This window comes from Dioscorea cayenensis, chromosome 21, assembly GCF_009730915.1.
Source record: "Dioscorea cayenensis subsp. rotundata cultivar TDr96_F1 chromosome 21, TDr96_F1_v2_PseudoChromosome.rev07_lg8_w22 25.fasta, whole genome shotgun sequence".
NCBI lineage: Eukaryota > Viridiplantae > Streptophyta > Magnoliopsida > Dioscoreales > Dioscoreaceae > Dioscorea > Dioscorea cayenensis.
The window spans coordinates 1,922,581-1,941,989 of NC_052491.1; the positions used below are offsets into that span (position 1 = coordinate 1,922,581).

At 33.7% G+C, this 19,409-nt stretch overlaps 2 protein-coding genes across 2 annotated transcripts; both read left to right on the forward strand.

Annotated features, from left to right (window-relative positions):
- The first annotated feature begins 1,271 nt into the window (after positions 1-1,271).
- LOC120252509 lies at positions 1,272-3,841 on the forward strand. The gene is made up of 6 exons (XM_039260679.1): positions 1,272-1,504; positions 1,642-1,747; positions 1,867-1,911; positions 2,716-2,824; positions 3,207-3,426; positions 3,509-3,841. Exons 1-6 carry the CDS (start codon positions 1,463-1,465, stop codon positions 3,686-3,688), a joined length of 702 nt encoding a protein of 233 aa, XP_039116613.1. The 5' UTR covers positions 1,272-1,462; the 3' UTR covers positions 3,689-3,841.
- Positions 3,842-10,089: 6,248 nt separating this feature from the next.
- On the forward strand, positions 10,090-10,785 carry LOC120252488 (secreted RxLR effector protein 161-like). The gene has a single exon (XM_039260659.1). The coding sequence runs from the start codon at positions 10,090-10,092 to the stop codon at positions 10,783-10,785; it is 696 nt and encodes a 231-aa protein (XP_039116593.1).
- Positions 10,786-19,409: the final 8,624 nt, after the last annotated feature.

Here is a 19,409-nt window from a genome sequence, read left to right on the forward strand (position 1 = left end):
TTCTGGATTAGTTAAAACGGACATAGGAAGTTAGAGTGGAAGAGATTCTATCATAAGTTCATAATATTTTAGACCTTGTTGCTAAGAATTTTTTGTATTCGGATTGATTTTTTATTAGTAATATTTTGATTTAATAATAATAATAATTTATTATTTGTTTATTTAATACACTATCAATTTATCTAACTAATGGCAGGTGCAACAATTTTATTAGAAATAGAGTGTAACAATTTTATTATTGATGTTTTTACTGTATCTCAAAGACAAATGGTAGGTGCAACAATTTTATTAGACATAGAGTGTAAAATAGAATGATGGTTGATTTAGGTGGATCTATGAGTAAAATAAAAATTCATAATAAATTATAGTTAAGTTTTTATATTTTCTTTATTTTAACTTATGCTGGAAATCAATCAAATGAATAGGAAAAAATGAATCAACTGCAATGTAACAGATGATCTGAAATCAAACCCGTTCCCCATCTGCATAGGCTCTGGATCATGGTCCTTTATGATAAAGCATGCCATTTTATTTTATTTTTGGTAAAGCATGTCATTTTAATAATAATGATGATGATGATAATAATAATAATAATAATAATAATAATAATGCATGCCATTTTATTGCTTTTTGGTAAATCATGTCATTTAATTAATAATAATAATTATTATTATTATTATATTTTGAAATAAATAGATTTTTTTAAAATTAACAACATTTAAATAACAGGTGAAATAGTCCAAAAGCTTGGAAAGAAACTTTGTTTAGTTTTTTTCAACTAGTCAACACTTCGTGCTGAGCTAGCATTTGGCAAGATGGCTCCATGACAATTTTGAGGAATAAATAGCATTGGGGTTATTACGATAAATGTAAAAAAGATAAGGGCAAACTTGAAAAGAAGCCACACACACACACATATATATATATACGTATATATTATATATTAAATATAATATAATATTTTTTCATGTACCCTTCTTATTTGAATATCTTACAGTAGTAACTTTTGTATAATATTGATTATTAAAGTTATATATAAAAGAACAAAAGACAAGTATGGATTGATCCTTTTTTTTTAAATAAATTAAAATAAGAACTCCCAAAATTGTCAATTTGTGGGTTTTCAAAAAAAAAAAATTATTTTTTTTTGAAGAACTAATAGTAATTAACCAGAAGAACGGCCCATAAAAGGTCCACATCCATGAAGCCCAATGGGAAGGCCCATATATATTCTGGTTTCTTTAGGATGTGCACCAAGTGTGTTAGTGGGTTTCGGCTCCTGCGATTTTTAGGATTTTAAGAAATTTTTTAGGGTTTAATCAGAGCACTTTGGGAGGAAATACGATGGTTGGGATGGAAATTTCGCAGGAGCTTCAGCGATTTCTTGGGGTTTGATTCATCTCCCTCCTTCTCTCGTTGTCTGTCTCTCTGGGGCTCGTTGTGGGTGTGGGTGAAGAAGAGAATGGGGGATTTGCTTGCGGAGCTGGAGCATCTGCTCCGATCGGTAAGAGAGATTTAGCTCAAAATCTTATAATTTGATGTTTAGGGTTTCAATGTTTCACAATTATTAGATGTGGATTTCGTTTTTTTTATGAATTTTGATTTTGGTGGTTTGTTTTGATGGATGGATGGATGTTGCAGGAAGGGATGACGAGGGAGGAGGCTGTGTTCTTCAAGGAATGCAAGGATAGAGCTATCAAGGATTTCACTGTTGGTGCTTGTGCTTCTTCAGCCATTGCCTGGATCGGTATATGCTTTATACATAGTTTCTTGATGAATAAATAAAAAAAACTTTCCTTTATGTAATACTTAATGCTATGAGTTTATGTGAGATCTCTAAAATTTGATGAATATGTATGTATGCAGCATCTAGAAGCTTGGTTCCGTGGCATAGGTTTAGCCTTTCAGCTGGTGAGTTCATGAATCATTCTTCTAATTTTATTTAATTTTTCACTAAAATTGGCTTATTTTTTCTATGTATTGCTATTGTAAATACTTAAATTCACCTCCTTTTTTTAAAAGGAAAAAAGACTGATTAGTAGTGTTGAAATATTGGTGTTGTAGTTATTTCTTGTAGCTTAAATTAATTGAGCTTGTGAATTGTCCAAATAATTACATTTGTGTGTGTGTGTGGCTTCAAGTTATTGTGTTCGTGAAATTTGATTTGTATGTGTGTGGAATTTCAGTTTATTGTGATTCATGAAGTACCCAAACAAATTACATTTTTTGTTTGTCTTTGAGTGCGGCTTCAAGCAATTGAGCTGATGACATTGGATATATATATCTGTGGTGCTTCAATTAATATGTGTGCGTGTGGAGCTTTAATTAAATGACTGCATGAATTATCAAAAAGAAAATTAGTTACTTTTGTGTGTGTGTGGATGGAATTTCAATTAATTGAGCTTATTAATTATCAATATAGTTAAATTTGTATTTTTTGTGCGAGAGGCTTCAAATCCTTTGGTTCATGTATCATCCAAATGATCACATCTTGTGTGTGTTTGTGCGTGCTTGGATTTTCAATTACTTGAGCTCATTAATTGTTGTATGGATTTACGATTACTTGAGCTCATTAATCGTCAAAGTGGTTAAATTTATGTTTGTGTGGGGGGCTTCAAATAAATTGATCCGTGGATTATCCAAATAATTACATTTGTTGGGGGGTATTCTCTAGTGTGTGATAGCTACTAGCAAATAATTTTGTAAATGGTGCAGGGTCTGGTTTGCTAGCAGGAATGTGGAGGTTTAATTATTCATTGGATGCTTGCGTGGATAAAATTCTAGGACGTGATTGGGATCACATGAAGTTGGGTTTGGCAGGCATGTAGGTTCTACTTCTCAATTACATGTATATACATTCTTGCATTGTGCAACACCATTTGCAAATGTGCCCTTGAATAGAGCTCTCCAATGCACCATGTGGCACACTTAGATTTCTCTATCTATGCACTGACATATATGTAATGGCAGCACCTCTCTGATATTCTGGAAATTTTTGGTTATCTTTGTGATTTTCTTCTATTTCTTTTAGTAACTCTATAACTCCAGTCCTGATTTAAACTATGATTTATTTTCTACTGAATATCTGGAAGTATTATCACAAGAAAGATTGAATTTCTATGTGTTACATTTATGTTCGAATGTTCAATTCGGTATATTTGCTGAAAGAATTGTTTATTGGATTAAATGCATGGCATTTTTGGCAGAATCATGAAGAGGCATATGTATAATCCATCACGTGTGAAACTTTTGAGTAAACATATGTACCCAGAGGAGGTATTCAATGACGTGAATCCTGATCGTGCTTTCACATTATGGCGGTTCCGGAACATGTATGTAGAGGGAAATGATGTTCAAAAGTTCCAATACAGCAAAGTCGGAAATTATAAAAACTCCACCGCAAAGGAGCAGCCCAAGCAAATCATCGTAAGTATCTTTGATCCTGCCTGACATGTTTAAGTTCATTTTTTTAGAACAGTTATTAAAACTTCTTTCCTTTGGAATACAGAGCAGCCATGGTAGTGATATGATCACAGATCCTCTGGATTGCATCTTTGGTGATTTGGAAAGTGGCAAGGAAACCTCTCATTCAAACAATGTCAGCAAGCGATCTAGAAGAAGACTTCGTGGTCATAAGAGAGCTCATCGCCATTACCATCATCATCATCGTGAGGCTAACCAAATGTAAAATTTTTGTCACACGTGACATCAAAGTGACTGCTGGTGAGTGTTTAAGACACCATTATGGTTTTCTTTGATAGAAGGCATAAAAAAGATCATGTTTGTCATCCAAAAACCAAATATTTATAATCTAAATCCATAATGTGTTTTGTTGGTTTCATCTTTGTCTTTGTCTAGGAATATTCCTCATTGTCTTTCAATTTCTTATGTCTCATATGGTGTGCTACTTTTGCTAATTGTTTTACGAGGGAAGTACCTGATGGTACTAAGGAAAATTCTGAATTAACCAAGAAAAAAAAGCCTGATATTTTGTGAAATCCCCAAATGTTCTGAATTTTAAATCTTGAGATATGTGTGAAGGTTCAATGTGAATCACGGATATTGCCATGCATTTAAAGATCTTTATGGGTTGTGAAATATTTATTGGAAGAGAAGACGGTGCTTGTTAAGGAATACTAGTTGGAGTTCACTCGTACTGGTTGGTGAACGTGCAACCAAAGCCACAGCTGAGTGAGAAGTGATGAGATTATTGTGGTGTTTGGTTAGATATAGCTGGTGAAAGTGCAACCAAAGCTACAGTAGAGAGGGAGAAGTGATGAGATGATATTAGCTTATAGTTAGATACAATAGAATTTTAGTTGTATTTATAAATTTTTGTAATTTTGTATTTGAAGATACAAGAAAGTGTCTTGTTAGATGTATTTGGAGTGCTAGATTATTGGACTTTGTGCTTGGTGAGAGAGTTTTAGATTTGAATTTGAAAAACATATATTTAATGGTGAAGTTACTTCATTCTCTGTGATCATTAGATTTTATTAACTATAAAATATCCTGTTAAATTTTATTAATTATAAAATAAATAATGGTATATATTTAATTTTATTTATTTTCTAATAGATGGTTATATTTTTGTTGATGTGGAATTTATTTCATATGGCTAATGTTTATATTAATTAGTTATAATTATGTTTTTAGTTTTTAAAGAAGTACAGTTTCTGTTTTTTTAATCTTTTTATAATTTTTGTGACCTCGGAGTCCTTTTATTTTTTATTTTTTTATAAATTTGGCAGTGTTAGTTCTCCATGTGACGGATGTTGTTTTAGCAATTAGTTCGGTTCTTTTAATCCCTTTATATTTTTTGTGACCATTGAGGCCTTTTTTTTTTTTTAAGTTTGGCATTGTTGGTTCTCCATGTGTGACAGATGTTTTTGCAGTTAGTTTTCCCCGAATTAACTTATTCTATATTAAAGCATTATTTAAAAATAAATAAATCATGTAAAAAAAATTAACAGATCCGGATCCAATAAGGTATCTAGATCCGAAATCCTGGTCCTTGGTAGAGATGACAAAAGCCAAGGCAATTGTGTGTTTTGCTTATATTTGTGTATTGTAATAGTTTAATTATTAGTATTAAAGAAATTATTTTTCTGTAATTTTTAACTTATTAATAAATATTATATATTATAAAGGGTTTGAAAAAAAAAATTCTTTCTTAATTTTACTTTATAAGAGTGTTTGGTTTTAAAGTAGTCTATCGAATCGGTTAAAGTGTTGAAGTGAAAGTTTTAATTAATTCAACTACCCGATAGAAGTGTTGGAGTGAAAGATTTAATTGAAAATTTTTAATTTCATATGTTGGTTGAAGGGGAAGTGTTAAATCATTAACATATTTTGTTTGGTTAATAGAAGCGAAAAATAAGAAAACGATGAAAGTGAGATTTTGCCCACCACTTAGCATTTCATGATAGGGGTGAAATTACTTTCTCAAATTTATTATGTTGAGTTTATAATTATTTAACATGATAATTTTTAAAAAAATATTTTTTTATGAACAATAAAAAATTTAAAAAAAAGATAATAATAATAATAATAATAATAATAATAATAATAATAAAGCAATCAATATGGTTGTGGAATAAATAGAGATTCATGGACTTCTCAAACATGTGCCAACATGGAATATAAGCATATACAGACTACACAATATGCCCATCCTCCATTTTTGTGACTTGAGTTACAAGCGTGGTGAGGGTTTTGTAAGGTTAAACATCACTGATTGCGATGTTGAGGAGTTGTTGATAAATGGCAGTGCAGTCAGTTTAAAGTATTTCAAGTTGAAAGGGCTTCGAAATCTTAAACAAATCACTTGGCTAACAGAAACAGTACCTAGTGCGTGCTTCCATAGGTTAAACAAATGTTTCCATTAGTTGGTGTTCATCTATAAAGAGTCTTTCTTGCGTTTTGCATCTCCCATGCCTTAGGAAATTAAGTGTATGTGATTGTTCAGCAATGGAGGAATTGATTGACCCTGCAGAGATGCAACAAATTTCATCAGGCCAGCCTACTTTTCCTAGTCTACTATCTTTGGAAATCAAGTATGATAAAGTGTGAAGCCTCTAGAAGAAGCTTGAAACCACCAACATCACCGACTTTGACAGCACCTTTTTTGAAGCATCTTGAAGAATGGGTTCATCAACCGACTTAGTGTCTAGAGTTTTCATTAACCAACTCATGATGGGTATAAATAAGGGTTAAAACATTAAGCAACCATGCAAGTGAGTAAGCTAAGCTAGCCACTAAGCAAGTAAGTGCATAGAGTAAGAGTGTGAGTGCATAGTGAGAAAAGTGAGTGCATAGTGAGAGAAAGTGTGAGAGTGATTTGTAAAATAAAAGAATTATTTTGAATAATTAATAATACAAAAGTTTCATATATTCTCTCTCCTCTCAACATTTCTGGTACCAGAGCCAGGCTGTCTGGGTCGATTTGCCGAATCACCGACGAGTGTCCGAGCATAGTATCAGGAGTTCACCAGTGTTGCAAGAAGTTCGCCAGTCGGAGTAAGTGAAGTACCGGTATTCTACCTAGGAGGCTTGCTGGATGATAGGAGACCCAGACATAGCGATGGAGTTCACAAATACTGACTGGTGGTTTAAAGAAATTAAACAATAATAATTACATAAATTGGAAGGCATACATAGAGTTCTATCTACAAGGACAGGACCTATGGGAGGTCGTAGGTGGGTCGGAAATGACTCCACCAGATGTCACTTTTGAAAAAGTGACAGATGTTGCTGGTGACACTAAATCAAAGGAGAAGAAGGCTCTGGCTGTGGAAAGATCAAAAGATGAGGCCTTGCGGAAGTGCTGCATTAAGGGCGGTAAGGCGATGTTTATTCTGAGAATAGCTGTTGAAGATGAGCTGTTGGAATATATCAGGGAAGCTGCTACACCAAAGATTGCATGGGACACTCACGCCACACTATTCTCCAAGAAGAATGATGCACGCCTCCAGCTACTTGAAAGTGAGCTAATGACCATCTCGCAAGGAAGTATGACAATCAGTCAGTACTTCACCAAGGTAAAATCACTATGTAGTGAGATTGCATAGGTCGCCCTTGAAGAGAAAATTAGTGAGCAGCGAATGAGGAGGATAATTATCAATGGCCTTAAACCTGAGTATAGCGGGTTTATGGATGCCATTCGAGGTTGGCCAACTCAACCAACCCTGTTGAAGTTGGAGAATATGCTCGCTAATCAGGAGGCTTTAGCGAAGCAGATGGCTGGTGTCTCGCTGAAGCAGGAAGAAGAGGCGTTGTTTAATAACCGGAGAAAAGACCAGAAGCCCGCATTGGAGAACAAGCCCAATCAACAAAGAAGACTGAAGGAGAAGACTAATTCTTCAGGGGAAGCTCACAACAACAACCGTTCGTCCAAAGGAGGCGATAGTCGAGATGATCGCTGCTACATTTATGATAAAAAAAGGGCACTATGCACGAGACTGTTGGCATAAGAAGAAAGGCCAAGGAAATGCAGCAACATCAAGAAGCTTCCAGATGCCAAGCATGAAGGAAGGTATGATAGCGAAGAAGAGTGGGATGTTGAAGCTGCATTTGCATTGGTCACCACCAAAGTGGAGGAGCAAGAAGAAAAAGAATAAGGTAGCTCTGACCGCAATAACAAACTAGAAAAAGATCAATTACGAGAATGACTGGATCATCGACTCTGACTGCTCCAACCACATGACAGGTGACATCAAAAAATTAGAGAGCCTTGAGAAGTACAAGGGGAAGCAGGTGATTGTGACAGCTAATAACTCCAAGCTGCCTATCACCCACATCGGTAAGACACTTATCTCTCCACGCTTCAATTCAGAGCAAATTAAGCTGTAGGGCGTCTATCATGTTCCTGGGATGAAGAAGAACCTGTTGTTAATCTCACAACTGATAGCACAAGGAAACTATGTGGTATTCGGGCCACAAGAAGTTAAGGTGTACTGCAGTCTATAGGCGTCAGGCACACCAGTAATAGAGGACCGCAAACTGGAGTCTATCTATGTGATGTCTACAGAATCAGCATATGTGGACAAGACTCAGAAGAACGAGACGTCTGATCTCTAGCACGCACGACTGGGGCATGTGAGCTACCACAAGTTAAAGATGATGGTTGAGAAGTCAATGGTCAAAGGCTTGTCCGACATAGAAGTATGGACTGACACAGTATGCGTTGGGTATCAATTCGGTAAGGCTCATCAACTTTCCTTCAAGCAATCTAAATTTAGAGCTAAGGAGCCTTTGGAGCTGGTACACTCAGATGTATTTGGCCCAATCAAACAAGCATCTATAAGTGGTGCCAAATACATGGTGACCTTTATCAACGACTTCTCGAGGTATGTATAGGTATTTTTCATGAAAGAAAAATATGAAGCACTCTCCAAGTTCAAGGAGTTCAAGGAGAAGGTGGAAAGTGAGCTTCACAAGAAGATACAGTGTCTTCGTACTGATAATGGAAGGAAGTATCTCTCTTAAGAGTTCGATGCCTATCTGAAGGAGCATAGGTTCGAAGACAACTGACTTGCCTCAACACTCCACAACAAAATGGTGTAGCTGAGAGGAAGAATAGGCATATTGCAGAAATATGTCGAAGCATGCTACATGCCAAGAATGTGCCAGGGAGATTTTGGGCTGAATGCATGAGAACGGCAGCTCACATTATCAACCGGCTTCCGCAGGTGAAGATGGGCTTTCTCTATCCATTCCAAAGACTATGGAAGATTAAATCCACAGTAAGTCACTTTAAAGTCTTTGGATGAGTATGTTATGTTTTTGTACCGACCACCTTCGTACCAAATTCGACAAGAGGTGGTGCGATGTATCTTTGTCGACTATGATGATGAGAGAAAAGAATGAAGATACTGTGATCCGACGTCCGAATGCATCTACACATCCAGGAATGTGGTCTTTGATAAAGCATCAGCTTGGTGGCCTTTCAGCAAACTCAGTTCTACCAAATATAAAGGAGATTGAGGATATGGTAGAAGAGCAATTACAAGACCAAGCTCAAGAAGTTCCAACAAGAAATGAAGAAGACACAAGTCCAAGGTCATCAAAGACCAAGAGCCCATGGAAGACCGGAGTCCATAAAGAAGATAAAGAAGAGTTCCCACAACTACCAGAAGAAATGCCTCCACCCTTAAGGAGATCATCCAGGGTAAGACATCCCAACCCTAGGTATGCAAATGCTGCACTAATCATGGAAGTTGAAGAACCAACATCCTATCACGAGGCAATTAAAAGTGATAAATGGAAGAAAGTAATGGAGGAAGAGATAGCAGCTCTCAAGCGAAATCAGAAGTGGGAGTTGGTGCCAAGGCCAGAAGAAGTAAAACCAATCTCGTGCAAGTGGGTGTATAAGGTGAAAACTCGAGCAGATGGAACAATTGAAAGGTATAAAGCTCGACTTGTGGCACGAGGATTCTCGTAACAGTATGGAATAGACTACGATGAGACATTCAGTCCAGTAGTAAAGATAACAACGGTGCAAGTACTATTGGCACTAGCTGCAAGCAAGCAATGGAAGCTCTAGCAGATGGATGTGAAGAATGCCTTCCTACATGGAGAGCTTGATAGAGACATCTACATGGATCAACCACAAGGATTTGAGAGTAAGGTTCATCCAGAGTATGTGTGCAAGCTCAAGAAGGCATTATATAGTTTGAAGCAGGTCCCAAGAGCGTGTTACAGGAAAATTACAGAGTTTCTTGTACAAAGTGGCTACAGGTTGACATCATCATATTCGAGCCTATTCGTCAAACACACAGGAGGCAAGATGGCCATAGTACTGGTGTACGTTGACGACCTCATCTTAACCGGAGATCTCACTGAAGAAATCCAGCGCACGAAGGAAAATCTTTCAATCCGATTCCAGATGAAGGAGCTTGGAGAATTGAAGAATTTCCTAGGGATCGAAGTAGAGAAGACAAAGGAAGGAATTTTCCTCTGTCAGCAAAAATACGCAAAGAATCTTTTAGAGAGACATACGGGATGCTGGAGTGCAAGCCACTATCTACACAAATGGAGCCAAACATCGAGCTTCGTGCTGGATAAGGGAAAGACCTAGAAGATCCACAGATGTATCGACAACTGGTAGGTAGTCTTATCTATCTAACCCTTACTAGTCCTGACTTGGCATATGCAGTTGGAGTAGCAAGCCGTTACATGCAAAATCCAAAGAAGCCACATTTGGAAGCAATTCGGTGGATACTGCGATACTTGAAAGGAACTACAGATTACGGTATTTTATACCATAAAGGTGAAGGATGCCAAGTAACTGGATACTGTGACGCTGACTACGCTGGAGATTGTAACACGAGGCGGTCGACTACAGGTTACATCTTCAGTCTAGGATCAGGAGTAGTGTCATGGTGCAGTAAGAGACAACCTACTGTATCCCTCTCCACCACCGAAGCTGAGTATAGAGCTGTAGCTATGGCAGCGCAAGAAAGCACGTGGTTGATGCAATTGATGAGAGATCTTCATCAACCGATTGAACAAGCAACAATTCATTGTGATAACAGGTCAGCAGTGTGTTTAGCAGAAAATCCAATGTTTCATGCTAGGACCAAGCATATTGAGGTGCACTACCACTTCCTAAGAGAAAAAGTGCTGCAAGGTAAGATTCACATGAAGCTGATGACCACAAAAAAGCAAGTTGCTGATATCTTCACTAAAGGTCTCAGCACAAAGAAATTTGAAGGTTTACGTGCACAACTAGGTATACTCAGGAAAGCATCAATTCAAGAGAAAGTCGGTGCTGAGGAGGAGTGATAAAGTGTGAAGCTTCTAGAAGAAGCTTGAAATCACCAACATCACCGACTTTGACAGCACCTTTCTTGAAGCATCTTGAAGAATGGGTTCATCAACCGACTTAGTGTCTAGAGTTTTCATTAACCGACTCATGATGGGTATAAATAAGGGTTAAAGCATTAAGCAACCATGCAAGTGAGTAAGCTAAGCTAGCCACTAAGCTAGTAAGTGTATAGAGTAAGAATGTGAGAGCATAGTGAGAAAAGTGAGTGCATAGTGAGAGAAATGTATGAGAGTGATTTGTAAAATAAAAGAATTATTTTTGAATAATTAATAATACAAAAGTTTCATATATTCTCTCTCCTCTCAACAAAGTATTTGGATAACTTAGTGAGCTTAAGCACATGTTCATTGGATTTCCTTGTTTTGTTTGTGCTTTTACTTGGACAGCTGTCCAAAGCTGAAGAAACTTCCTTTCAAGCCATCCATTGTCAATAATGAATTCAAATATGTGGGAGTAGGCTAAGAATTGTGGAATGGTTTGGAATGGGAGAACACAACCATCCCATCTCATCTTGAGCAGACAGGCGCATCATTCATGTCAATAGTTTAGTATATCATACAAATTTGTATTTCATATCATTGTTAATTGAAAATAATCTCTACTTTAGAAAATATCCTTATAGAGCATTTTTGTATTTGGAAGTAATCTAGTCTGTAAGAATTAATGATTTGCTATTATTGTATGAATGTGTGAGTTTATTGTAATATATTTTTGTTCATCCCTTGCCTCCATCCTTTCTCATTTTTAGATAGCCCATTATTTTTATTCCTTTCTTTTTTTTTTATAATCAATACACTATCAATTTATCTTTATAAAGTCGCATGGAAGAAAATCAAAACATTATTAGTTTTTGCTGTAGTTTAATGACCAATGGCCAGCGCAACAACTTTATTAGATATAGTGTATAAAACACAAGGATGGCTCATTTATAGATGGATGATCTACGAGTAAAAACAAAAGATTATTAAGGTTTCAGTGCTTTACAATTTGATGCGGATTTCATTTCTTTGAACCTTGATTTTTGTGGTCTGTTTTGATGGATGGATGTTAGCGGGAAGGGATGAGGAAGGAGGAGGCTCTGTTCTTCATAGAGTAGGGGGATACTGCTATCATAGAATGGTATGTTTTATATATAGTTTCTCAATGATCAAATAAAACATCTTTCCTTTTTGTCAGAATTCATACTGCTATGAGCTTCTATGAGATTTCTAAATTTTTTTATTTAAACATTTTTCAATAGGCATGTAATGCAGGATCTAGAAGATGTTAAGAACCTGGATCATCAACAAACAACTTTGTCATAATACTAGTACTATAATAAGACCTCATGTATTTGAAGGGAAAATTCACACAAGTTTTGTAAAAAAAACAAGAAGCTAAGAACATCACACACACACTCCCTTCTCTGAATAACAGAAACAAAACAATAAACAAACACGTAGCCCCTTAGTTTTAATGAGTCATTCTACAACGTGTCCAGTTCTAGCTCACTGAACGGACTAACCTGCATTTGCTTCGGACTTACTCTAATCTATCAGATCTCTTAATCTCCACCGTTCACTTCCTTTCTCATCAACTTATTAACTTCTGCCTCCAACTTAAAACAAAAACCTTGATGATCACATCTACACCATCCATTCCATCCCCTCTCAAACCAGCAACTACTTTACCGAACTTTCAAATACCTGAAATGACTAAACTACCCTTGATTAACAAAACACTCTAACAGCTTTTCAAATCACAAAATAACTGACAGCTTCTAAAAACATCTCCGCCTTCTCGTCTTCAATCACACACCAACAGAAGATTGGTCTCTTGACATGGGTTTAGTCTTTCAGCTGATAAGCTCAAAAACCATTCTTCTAATTTTATTTTATTTTTGCATTATATTTGACTTTTTTTTCCTTTCTATGTTATGCTATTATAAATGAAAGGAGAATATTTATTTCAAAACATATTATAAATGAAAGGAGAATGGTTGGCAGTGTTTGAAACATTGGTCTTGTTGTTCTTTCTTACAGCTTACACTAATTGGGTTGTGAATTATCCAAATAATTACATTTTTTTTTTTTGAAAAAGTGGATAAACCACATTCATTGCATAAAAAGGAAACACCAGTACAAGCCTCCACTAAAAGTAGAGAGGAGAGCAACAAAACAAAAAAAGCGGGACCACCAGAGGTGGTAAAACCGACACGACCCAAGAGACAAAAGGAGGAAGATCCTTCCTCAAAGACGAAGACATCATGTCAGTCACTACCCCACGCTAAGCTCCTGCAACTCCTCGGGTGTCAAGTTCTCCAAACCCTCCTCCACTCGAGGTCCCAAAAACTCCAGACTACGACGAATGCTAGTCAGGGAGTCCCCCAACTTCTCCTGAGCACGCTCCGATGCTGAGGAACACCATGACAAAATCATGTGATCAATTTTTAAGATAATAGAGTGAGCAAGCATGACATTGGCATTGAAAATATGATCATTTCTAGCAAGCCAAACATTCCAAACAATAGCCTTGACCACAATATCGCTCATATCCCTCTGGGAATGTCGCACCGACATCCTCCAAGTGACCCACAGATCACCCACAAAGGCCGGTAGCTCCGGTAAGTGTAAAAGATTAATGAAATAATCCCAAATACGACATGTAAAAGGGCAGTGGATGAACAGATGATCCATTGATTCAGTGTCAGAGTGACAAAGAACACAGGTTGCCGTAGGCATCCTGTTACATCTCCATTTCTCCAGGTTCTCCAAAGTGAGTATCTTGTTTTTCCAAGCCAGCCAATTAAAGAGGGATATCTTTTTTGGGCAAATTGTACGCCAGAAGAACCTGGACACTGGACAGCGTAGCTCTCCATCTACCAAAAAGCTATAAAGAGATTAATAAAATAATTACATTTTGGATTGAAAGTCACATGAAAAAAAAGGGGGAAATGAAGGATTAATAAAATAAAAATGATCTTTTTCATAATATCATGGCAAACAAGAAGAGATTTAACAACCACTACTTGGTATAGTGGAATGTTATGAAAATAGTGAATGAGTAGACACAGAGTCAATTTTTGGATCAATAATACTATTACAATACTGTGCATATATTGTCGTGCAAAAATCACTACTTTTCACACGATAAAACTCATGTTATTTTATATTTGCTGGAATGTTGGAATCTGATTCTTGATATGAAAATTGTATCAAATTATTCTTACAATTTTAACCTCAGAGTGTGAGGTAGTTGTTACGGGATAAAACCATAAGGCTGAGGCATGATTTGGAGCAAACCGAAGCAAAAAAATTATATATCTATGGGTAGAGCCTGTATAAAGCCCTTTTCATTGTTTTTGTTGTTGGTATTCTTATGATGACTGGTTGATGTCACACTCCGGATTATATATATGAACATATGATGTGAATTCCTACTTCTTGTACTAACTAAAGCTAATTAAACCATATAATCGAAGTTAACTTCTAATGGAAGATGGAAAAAATAAAGCAAGTACGATAAGATACAAAAAAGGAAAAATAATGAAGAAAAGAACTATTAATTAATTTTATGGAGAGAAAGCAACTATTCTATTTATACATGAGTATCCATTAAAGCATAATTACATTAAGCACCAAAGAAAAGAACTCATGCGCATTTTTTGCTTTTTGGTTTACAAACTCTGGCATGGTTCTTTGCTTCATTGCAACAAAAGAGTAAAGCATCGGTTCCTTTAACTCTATATTGCACCAAAAAACGATTAAAGCCATCTTGAATAAGATGCTTTACTTTCTCTATTTTCTTTTATTTCATATGTATAATTTTAAAATATTTGATAGAATTGATCATGTATTTAATTGTTTTCCTTTGTATTTTTAGAATTTTTAATATAATTTCCACTTAACATAGAATGAAGAACATGCTATATTGTTTTATTGAAATTTCTAAATCAACAACTAATTTAGTATATAAATGGACGGGGTGATATAATGTCATGAATTTTATTATTTTAGCATCTTCTAAGTTTTCTAAAAAAACTAAAAACAATCAAATTGAAAAAAATAAATAAAATAATTATGCATTTTAGATCAGATGTGAAATAGCAACCGTATATATACCAAAATGAGAAAATGCAACATACGGGAATCAATTTAAACATTTTAATACAATAAAAATGAAAATGAATTAATCTTGAAGTAAAGTATCATTATGAAAAATTCCTTTTTTTTTTTCTGGTGGCACACTATAAATATAAGGCTCATCCTCAATGCTGAAGTTCATGTTCATATTCTCATCATTCAAAAAATCAAACAATAATCAGTGAGGTTAAGTTGCGAGAATATGGACATTGTGAACACATTGTTGGGGGCGCTGTGTACTTGCATGCAGAACCCTGCCGTCCAAGAAAAACTTGGTTTCATTATTACAAGCACTAGCAAATTGTTGGATGATGTGGAGAATGAATTGGAAGATCTGAAAGCCAAGGAAAATGATGTCCTGCACATTCAAGAGGAGGCCAATAGGACTGGAAAGCAACTCACACATCAAGTTCAACGATGGCTTGACAAGGTATGAGTTAATTTGTCTTCTTTTTCCATATAACCATATTGCAATAGTTAAAATGTTCCTTTTTCCATTGCGTATTCTTCAAAATAGATTTGATATAATTAAAACAAGTTTGTTAACTTATATGATTCATTGCATCACTCTTCATGACTAAGCATACATTTTTTATAAACCCAATCATCATTAGGGTTAAGGTGTATCAATAATAAATGGTTAAATGTCAAAAGATGGTGCCCATGACTGTATTTTTATTTTTTTCCTCTCCGCTCTAGCTAGCTAGTTTTCTATATGTCTTCGTGTCTATATAATTTTATGTTTCTCCACAAATTTAAAGTAGAAAAAAGTTAAAGTAGCTAATGAGATATCATAAGTGACATGTAAAAAAACATCTGGCATGACAAGTGTTTGAGTGTGATGAGGCAAGATGTGGCATAATATTTTGCTCTAATCGTTAGTTTGTGGCAAGTTATGCCCATCATTTATAAGGGTAAGAAAAACAAATTTCTAGATGGATGATGCGGTTTGATGTGCTACATATATATATATATATATATACATACAAATCATATCATTAAAATATATTCATATCACTGTTAAATAATAAAATTAATGGGCACATTGCCATATGGGCACCATGCATGCAAGTTGTACACGCCTTAGATGCCTAAAAAAAATGGAACATATACCACATGCAACTACTAATTTATTTTCAATGTAAATGTAAATATAGCTTTCCATTAATAAAGAAAAACATCAAGAAAAAGAAAAAAAATATTTACCGAATACCCTTGAATATAATACACATTTTGTTCCTTCTTCTTATCTTGCTTCTCTTCTATCTATCAAAATACATAAATGAAGAGGGTATTTATATGCCTTCAAGCTAGGGTTGAATGAACAATCAGGATTGATTCGATCCGAAGATTCAAAATACCCTGGTAGGTAGAATAATAACACTGTTGACGGCTGCTACAATAAGGTGGTTGCTATAGTGTTGAATCTGCTACATTAGACATTCATTATTTATTAAAATATTTATAACAAAACAAATATTATAGGAGCTAGAATGTTATTTTCTAAAATACAAGGACCAAAATATGCTATGAGCTATAGCACAGGGAGTATGTTATTATATCTTTAAGAATGCATAATTCTTATTAATTTATATATAAAATTCAACAATAATATAATCGGTTTTATTGGTTTATATGGAAAAAAGAAAGATAATATTTTGATGGTAAGGAAATAGAAAACAATTTATGAAAATAAAAAAATAAAAAATAAGAAAAATAGGCTCTTAGTTTCAATTGTACGTAGGGAAAACTAACAAAAAAGTATTTTAGGGATTTTAATGATTTTATTAAAATTTTGATATATGTCAATTGAACTTAGGGAAAAGCTCTAAAATAATCAGTTTATTATAATCATTCCACTCTTTTGATCCCTCTATTATAAAAGTTACTAATTTGATACTCTATTTTTAATTAGGCAAATTAGATCCCTCTACCAAATTGCAGTCAATTTCTCCATCAAATTTCACTGACCTTGCATATAATGTTAATGAAAAATTATTAGAATGTTATTAAAAATATTAAAAAATTATAAAAGTTATTAACAATTATAAAAAGAGTTTTAAAAAATATTAAAAATTTCAAAAATAAAATTATTTAAAATTATAAAATCATTAAAATAAATAAAAAAAATTCCATATGTTGCCTCATCATTTTTATAGATCCGATTATAAAACTCCAACCAAGTGATGTTGGCCGAGATTGGGGTTGGTGGCCAAAATATGCTGGGAATTAGTTTAGGCTTTGAGGTGTAGGGAGTTTTATATTCGAATTTGAAATGACTTGACAACATGTAGCATAATACATGCAGTCCTTTTGATTTTTTTTTTTAATAATATTTTTTATAAATTCTAATTTTTTTTAATTTTAAATAAATTTTATCATATTTTAATAATATTTTATAATATATCATAATTTTATATAATATTATAATATTCTTTGTTAATATTTTAAGCCATCTTAGTATAATCTAATGGAGGTTTGGCAGGTGAATTGATTTGCTCAATCGAAAAAATAGATGGATTAATTTGAAAATTTTTATAATAGAGAAACACAAAAATGTGGAGTGGCTATAATAGGGGACTGTCTTAATGATTTTACTGACTTTTCACCCAAAAGCAATCATGTTAACTAATATATTTCACAAGTGCATATGGATATAAATTAAGAAGCAACCATGCTTCTTGCAAATTTGATTTCCTTAGTAACTCCAAGCAATGTATACATCTTGTAGAAAATAACATATTTCAAGGGTCTCGTAAAAATTTTAACAACTTGGTAATGAGATTTCATGCAGTTAAGTTATATTCTCTTCTCTCATGCATTTTCAAATAAAATAATATCTTATGGTAATATATTTAATTACTTTGATAACAAAAAACTGAGTTTTCATACAAACCTCATTAGATTTGCAGCCAATCAATATCTTTATAGTCATGCATTGTAACAGATTCAACTTCATCAATGCTATATACCATGACTAGCTAGCTAATGTAACAATCAGATACCAAGTTGACACGCGAAAAAGCCAACACAAGTCATTTAGATTTTTTTTTCTCAAACCATAATTACATATACTCCCCAATAAAATTTATTTGTACACTTATACACAAATAAAAATTCATACTTTTAAATACATCCTTGACAAGGTAAATTTTTTTGTTTTTTGAGATAAATGACTTACACAAACTCTACCCTTGACAAGAATTTTACTAATAGAAAAATTGTCCTTGTTAGTCAAGGGCAAAAAGCATCTGTGAAGAAATTGTTGGAGGATTAATTTGAAATCAATTTATATTCAAAGACTAAAGTGATTTTCAAGCATACTTTGAGTACACTATAAGAGTTAAAGACATTAATTTAGTGATAATTCTTTGTGACTCTGCGTCATTTCACCACAAATATGAGGGTTTTTTGATAAAAAATTAAATAAATCAACACTATTAATTGAATTTATTTTGATGACTTTTGTTTGTGCTACTAATATAATTATAATTATGACAATTTAGTATTTTTCACAATGTACCATTAATATATTAATATATTAATAATGTTATAAATTCTTTTATTGCTAAAGTTTATCACTGTCAATGTATTAATAGCATCTCATTTTTTTATCACGAATATTTCTTTGTCACATGATGTTTTTTTTTTTTGTGATCATAAATTTTGTCAATAAAAATAAAATTCCATTATTGCCACTCACTGTTGTGTATGTGTCAATATAAACATAACAAGTTAATGATGAAAATATATCTATCACAATTAGAGACTAGGCCAAGAATTTTTTACTAGGGATAACAAAAACAAAGACTAGTGAGTTGTTTAGGTTTTAGTTGGAGTCATAATAGAACTTGTAAAATGTCATGCTAGCCAACCAAATTTTTTTATACCATATATACCAATTTGTAAAAATTCAAAGAACCAAATAAATATTTCTACAAATAATTTCCTAATAAATATAAATTTTTATAATGCATATACCAATTTGTAAAAAGTCATAGAGGCAAATGAAATATTTCTACAAATAGTTAATTTCTTAAAATTATAGTTTTATACCATATATATATCAATCAATTTTTAAAAAAAAATCAAAGGACCAAACAATAGATTTTTACTAATGTTTTCTTATAAATAAAATTTTTTATTTCATATATGTTAATTTTCAAATAGCCAAGTTTTTATAAACATGTTCTTTAAAAATATATTTTTTATAGCATATATCAATTTATAAATAAACAGTGACCAGTGACCACTTTGCAAAAAGCCAAGGGAACATGGCCTATTTGGCCTGTTCGCTCCATACTTGGTGACATTGTAATTGACAACTATAAATTCTTATAATTTGTTTAATATTATTATTTGCAAATAATTTTAAATATTTTTTAAAAATATTCAACCAATATATATTGACAACCTAAAGGTCCTAAACAATGATATTCAGCATATCAATAGCATTTACT

Bases quoted from the DNA above. Each gene is read 5' to 3' on its own strand.
- LOC120252509 (XM_039260679.1), top strand. From the start codon at position 1,463: ATGGGGGATTTGCTTGCGGAGCTGGAGCATCTGCTCCGATCG. The intron at 1,912-2,715 runs GTGAGTTCATGA...TAAATGGTGCAG, and splicing joins TAGGTTTAGCCTTTCAGCTG to GGTCTGGTTTGCTAGCAGGA. The intron at 3,427-3,508 runs GTAAGTATCTTT...TTTGGAATACAG, and splicing joins AGCAGCCCAAGCAAATCATC to AGCAGCCATGGTAGTGATAT.
- LOC120252488 (XM_039260659.1), top strand. From the start codon at position 10,090: ATGTATCGACAACTGGTAGGTAGTCTTATCTATCTAACCCTTACTAGT.